This window comes from Equus quagga, chromosome 13 (genome assembly GCF_021613505.1).
Source record: "Equus quagga isolate Etosha38 chromosome 13, UCLA_HA_Equagga_1.0, whole genome shotgun sequence".
NCBI classification, from domain to species: domain Eukaryota; kingdom Metazoa; phylum Chordata; class Mammalia; order Perissodactyla; family Equidae; genus Equus; species Equus quagga.
In genome coordinates, this window is record NC_060279.1 from 93,789,744 (window position 1) to 93,795,753 (window position 6,010).

General features: G+C 56.1%; 1 protein-coding gene across 3 annotated transcripts; it reads right to left on the minus strand.

Annotated features, from left to right (window-relative positions):
- Positions 1-943: 943 nt before the first annotated feature.
- Positions 944-5,159, minus strand: PINLYP (phospholipase A2 inhibitor and LY6/PLAUR domain containing). Of its 3 annotated transcripts, XM_046681031.1 has the most exons (6): positions 5,144-5,159; positions 4,765-4,898; positions 3,631-3,747; positions 1,770-1,922; positions 1,316-1,525; positions 944-1,197 (listed from the first exon to the last, which is right to left on the minus strand). In XM_046681031.1, exons 2-6 carry the CDS (start codon positions 4,820-4,822, stop codon positions 1,043-1,045), a joined length of 693 nt encoding a protein of 230 aa, XP_046536987.1. In that variant the 5' UTR covers positions 4,823-4,898; positions 5,144-5,159; the 3' UTR covers positions 944-1,042. The 3 variants fall into 3 exon arrangements, with proteins under 3 accessions (XP_046536987.1, XP_046536985.1, XP_046536988.1); XM_046681029.1 differs by lacking the exon at positions 5,144-5,159 and having other exon boundaries at positions 4,765-4,952; XM_046681032.1 differs by lacking the exon at positions 5,144-5,159 and having other exon boundaries at positions 1,382-1,525; positions 4,765-4,931.
- Between the last annotated feature and the right edge of the window lie 851 nt (positions 5,160-6,010).

Sequence of the window (6,010 nt, forward strand, 5' to 3'; positions counted from 1 at the left end):
AATCACCTATGTGAGACTTCCCTGTGCACAAAAATTGGCAGCGTTCAAGTGTGGCTGCTCTGTCTGTTATGGAATGTTAGCACACCTGACTTCATCAGGGGCCTTAAATACAGTTGGCCTCTGTGCTCCTGTGATCTCTCATGAGAAGAACATTAGCCAGGAGCCACTGATCGCAGAAGATTGTGGAACCCCATGGAGAACTGGAATCCTCTTCCCAAACTGGAGCCAAACCAGCCAATAAACAGCCAGAAGCAGACCCGCCCACAAACCCCTAGAAGGAAAAATGCTTGTTGTTACAAGTCTCAGTTTGGGGATGGTTTGTTACACAGTGTTACTGCAGCATTAGCTGACTAATGCAACTTTGTCGTTTTAAACCACTGAGATTAGGGGCTTTGTTACCGTAGCATAATCTAGTCTGTCTTGATTGGTGACGATGTTTAGCACCTGCCAACTAATGGCCACCCAGTAAGTGGCAGCTATTATGATGATTATTATTTACTCAGACATATTGTCTCTAGAACTGCACTAATTGCTTTTTTGTTTTTCTTTCATTTGACTCTTAAAACAACCCTCTGAGATTATAACTTAATATCCACATTTTGCAGATGTGAAAACAGAGGGAAAAAGAGGGAGAGGTTGTTAGGAGAGGTGATCGTGGACTCAGGAGTCTGACCCTCCCTAGCAGTTTGACCCAAGACAAGTGAACACCACCATCTGTGCCTCAGTTTGTTCATCTGTAAAATGGGGATAATAATGTCAACTACATAGAGTTGTGATTCTGAAATGAGGTACAGCATGGAAAAAAGAGCACAGGGGCCCAGCTGAGAGTAATCCTTTAGTAAAAGGTTGGGTCTTCCCTCTCTTCCTTGCAAAGAAGGGGTTGCCAAGGGTTGGGACCCCTGCTTTCTACATCCTACTTCCCCAGAATGCATCCCCTCACAAGGACCCAGGCTTGCTTTATTAACCTGTTTAATTTATAGGCACATGGGGAGCTGTAGGCCGAGGACTAATGGGGACCTCAAGCCACATTTTCCTCACTTCTTCACTCAGCCCTGCCAGGGGGCAGGGGTGCTGGAAGGCAGTCTGCTCGGCGGAGGAAGTAGAGATAGGAGGCTGAGGGCACCTCGGCCCCCTCCTTGGCGTAGCAGGCACTCTCTGTAGCACAGCCCCGAGTGGCAAATTTGGTATTGATGATACCTAAGAGGGGGGTTCAGGCTGGAGTCAGGGCTTCCAACCCCTCCTTCCTTTGACCCAGGAGCCTTGGCCCCTGCCACCTCCTCGCCCAGTTCCCAGGAGCCACCATCCCCTCTAGAACTTGGAAGTATTAGCCTCCAGTGCTGGGGCCCCTGTCCTCTCCTCCAGAGATCTAGGTGTCCCTCACCAGCCTGCACGTTGCCAGCAAAGTAGACGCAGTGGGTTTCCTGGCCAACGCAGCGGGCTGCCTGGGTCCCCGGGCATGTCTCCTGGAAGGGTACGACGCAGGCGGGACACTGGAGGCCGTTCTCAGTACGATTGTTCTGGGGTGCTGAGGATGAAGGGGCAGTGTAAGGTGACAGGGTCCTTTAGACCCTTCCCCAAGCTCGCAACAGCCTGGGGAACAGCGGTTGCTAATGGACACTGCATTTCACAGGCGAGGAAACTGAGGCTCAGAGTGAGCAAAATGCTTGCCCAGTGTTACAGCATGGGTCAGTGGCAGGTGACAGCGCACACAGTGGGCTCTTGGGGCGGGCTGGAAGGGACTCCCCATGCCGGGCTGAGCTGGCACTTACGGGGCACGGAACCTTGGTTGCAGCCTTCGCTCTGGCAGCAGTACGTGTAGGACACCATGTAGTCCTGGGAGCCCATGGTGGTTGATACGAAGCCTGAATAGCAGTCGCTGAACTTCATGCAGCCCTTGTAGGTGTTCACTGAGTGGCGGCCCTCTGCAGGATGGGGGACAGGAGGGAAGGGCTCGGTGGCGCTGGCTGGCCCCACCCTGGCTTCCACCCTGGCCTCAGGGTCTCTCCCAACCCTATACCTCCCCCACCCTGCGACTGTCTAGGGTGGTCTCTTCCAACCCCTCAACCACGCTCCCTTATCTCCCTGGGGTACGGTCTGGAGTGGATTCTTCGATACCTTCCCCTCCCCCCACCCTCGCTGTTGCCATAGCCCCCAGTAAGCCTTTGATGGTCTCTTGCAGCTCCCCATGGCCAAAAACACGTGCCTGCCTGTCGTGGTCCCTTCCGCCCCGCCCCACCGCACCCCACTGCCATCCTCGAAGGGTCCAGTGCCCCGCGGTCTTTTTCAGGCTTCCTATGGCTGCCCCCATGCCTGTGTGAAATGGTCTCTTCCAGCCTTCCCGACTTTTGTCGTCCCTGCATCTTGGAAGTCCCTTCCAACAAACTCTGGGATGCCACCCTCACCCCCCACCCTGCAACACCCATAACCCTCTCTATCTAAAGTGGTCTCTTCCAGATTTCCCCATGGTCACTCCCTAGACCTCCCACCGATGGTCTCTTGCTACCCTCCTAGGCTACTTCTAGGTCTTGCCTGAAGGGTCTCTTCCAGTCTCCACCTCACTGTGGTGGTCTCTTCCAACCCAGTCTAAGGGTGTCCTCCTCTTCACCCCACTGAAGGGTGGTCTTTTCCCACCTTCCTCTCCTCCTGGGCCCAGGGTCCGTATCTCCCTTCTCTATGTCTGGGTGGTCTCTTCAAGCTTTTCAGGTGCTTCCCCTACCTGCCAAAGCTTGCTAGGTGAGCAGGGCTGCGTGCAATCTTCTATCCCACCTTCCTTACACACCCTCTCCTGTCGGGATGTTTTCTCCTTACACTCAAGGTTTCCCTTCATCTCCTGTCACAGCCTTCTTCCCGGCGCCATGCCCCATTATCTCTCCTCCTGTGACTAATGGTCTCCTTCAGCTTCGAATGAACACCTCCCACCCCGTGGTCTCTTCCATTGCTCCCCTTCCCCGTCATCCTTTCTCGGGTCTGGGATGATCTCTTCCATTTAAGTTATGCCCCTCTTCTCCCATTTTACTCACCGGCCTCCCCCTGCCCCGTCTCTACTCTTTACGATGACTTGCTCCATACTTCTCCATACTTTGGGATTATCTTCCCTCTCTTGTCTGCTGTGCTCCCTTCTATGTGTCTCCCCCTACCCCAATATCATCTCTCCTCCTCCTGTCAGGAATGGTTCCTTCCAGTCCGCACTACCCACACTTCCACCTGTGGTGGATTCCTCCTGCCCGCCCAGAGTGGTCAACCTGATCACATTCCTCCCAGCCTACCCCAGTCTCTTCCTCCCCTCTGCCCCGCTCCCCTTCCTCTATGCCTATTAGATTCTTCCCCTCTATTTCTCTGTCCCCCCGTGTCCTTCCCTCACCCCTCCCGCCTAAGAAAGTCTCCATATCTGCCCTCCCATCTTCTCTTTCGGAGGGTCTCGTTTTCTGAAATCCCTGACAACAATGGTATCTGTCTTCCCATTAAATTCACTTCCCTCCATCCTCCTCCAGGTAGTCTTTCTCTCTACTCTGCCCGCCCACCACGGGACCGTGACGACCCCCCCCCTCCCCCCCCGCTCCGCGTGGTGGTATCTTCCACCCTGAGGGCGCGCCCCCTCCCAGGGTCTGGCGCCATGCCGCGAGGACCTACTTGTGCTGGACTCCCCCACGACGATCACGCAGGCATCCTTGCCCGCCTCGCAAGTCTTGATTTTTCCGCTGCACGTGGGCCCGGAGCCCCTGCACATCTCACAGCTTAGCGGGCACCCTGCAGTGAAGAGGGCGGGGCTGAACGCATGGGTAGTGTGGTCTGGGGACCACAACATTGACTGCAGAGTCCAGAGGGAGATGGGGGCAGGGGGGCCGGGCTTTTGGGTCCTGACGGAAGAGGGACGGGTGTCTCCCTGACTGTTCATGGGCGGGCATTGACCGCTGTCCAGGAAACTGTCCCGAGCTCTGACAGGGACGCGGTGGTGATGCCAGCAAAGCTGCTTCCAGGGGCGGGAAGCGACTCCGCCAGGGAGCCTGTTTACCTAATTACAAGGCTGGGAACTTTGGACGCTAGGGTCCTCTGAGAAAGCTCAGGGACAGGGAGTGGTCCTGGCGAAGTTTCCGTGGACTTTTGTGAAGCTTCATGTCCAGCTGGTTCTTGGACGTGGGACCCTCCGCCTTGTAGATACTGCACACAGCTCTCGTAGACAGTAGGAGCTCAGGCAGGGGTACCTGAGGCTGGGGTGCGCATCCCAGATCAAGACGGGAGAGCGAGGACCAGGAGGGCTGAGGGCATGTACTCCTTGGTCCTGAGAGAGGAGGCAACTGGGGGCCCAGACACCTGGGTCCTGGGGAAAGTGGGGCTTGCTCGAATTCCTGCTTCTAAGGGAGGAGCGTCTGCGGGGGCCTGAACTCCCCAAAGTCCAAGGAGAAAGGAAATCTCTCCTCATCTCCGTTTTTTTTTTTTTTTTTTTTAAGATTTCCCTTTCGAGTCACGCTCTCTTAGGATTTTCTAGAATTCAGATGTCTTATTTCGAGACCCTGCATGGAGGACAGAGAATTCAGAGGCCCTGAGTCCCCTCCTTTCTCAGGGACCCCATCAAGTGATGGGGCTAGTCCTTTTGAGCTAGTCCTCTCCTGGGGCCCCAGGCTTTCTCTTCCTTGAGCCTCTGCCTTCGCCATGAATCTGAATTCCCACGACACCTCCTCTTTTCCCCTTGAGGACCTTGCTGAATGCTCTCTCCTAGTCCTCTCTTTCCTGAGGGTCCAGGAGTCCAGGCCCCCAGTCACTTACCGAGACCCAGCAGGGTGCAGAGCAGCGCGGAGGCCAGGAGGAAGGTAGAGGGCTTCATGGTGTGAGAACCTGTTGTCCCGGGTCCCAGCCCTTATAGGAAGCTAAGGAGGGGCGGGTCTGGACCCACCTTCACCCTGGGGTGAGAAACAGCTGAGGTAAGATCTCAGGGCAGGCCTCTGCGACTCTGGGTTTGGGAAGTGGAGCCAGAATCTGAAAGGGACGTAGGCCTCTGCGGCTCTGGGTTTGGGAAGTGGAACCAGAATCTGAAAGGGACGTAGGCCTCTTGTGCTCAACCCCTCTTCCATAGGGACCCCAGGAGTCTGGGCCTCCAGCCCTCTCTTCCATCAGGACCCAGAAGGTCACTTTCCAGTTTTCTCACATTCTCACCGCCCCTCCTTTTTTTCCTGGCCTGACGCCCAAGGTCAGAGTCAGGTAACTTGATTCCTTGTAGGTGTAGAGCAGCTGCAAGGACTGAGATCCCGTCCCTTGTCTCTTCCCAAGAAAGCGCCCAGCGTGGGTGGGGCCCTACCTGGGAGCGCCCAGCACGTCCAGGCTCGTTCTGCGGGGGCCCAGAGCCTCGTCTCCCTTTCCTTCTCCGGGTTCTTGGCTTCATACTCCCTCTTCTGTGTTTGTGCTGGACCCCGCCTGGGGCTGCATCCCTGGGTCTCACGGAGACCGAACAGAGGGGTGCCTGTCAACGGGCAGGGGCGGGGCGTAGTAGGAGACAGATGCCCACAGGTCACATTGGGAAACTGAGGCATGGGTGGAAGCACTCTAGACTGGGTGTGTGTGTCTGGTTTGGGAGCATGCTTTGTGTTTTATTTAGGTCTTTGACCCACTCTCTCTTGGCCTCAGGCATAACCCTGAGAGAGATCAGAGGGTTTTTTCGTGTGAGTGAGGTTGTGGGGTAGCGGGGAAGAGTGTAGCCGCAGGAACCGGTGGAGGGGGTCCTATTGCCATAGGTTCCAGGATCCCAGAGAAAAGACTCAGGTTTGCTGTCCTCTTGCTTTCTAGCCTTCGGTTTGGGCGGTGACTACGTCGTCCAATGAGAATGGCGAATTTTTTCTAGGGCCCAATCGTGGGGGGCCGCTCCTGTTGCTAGGCGCCCAGAAAGCAGGGTGTTTACGTCACCGGGAGCGGGGCTAGAGAGTGGCGGGGCCAATGAGAGGCGGGGCTAGAGGAAACGCCGGTTGCTAGGGGACTCGGCGCCTTGCTCCGGAGAGGCGCGACTGGGCCTGCGCGTTGT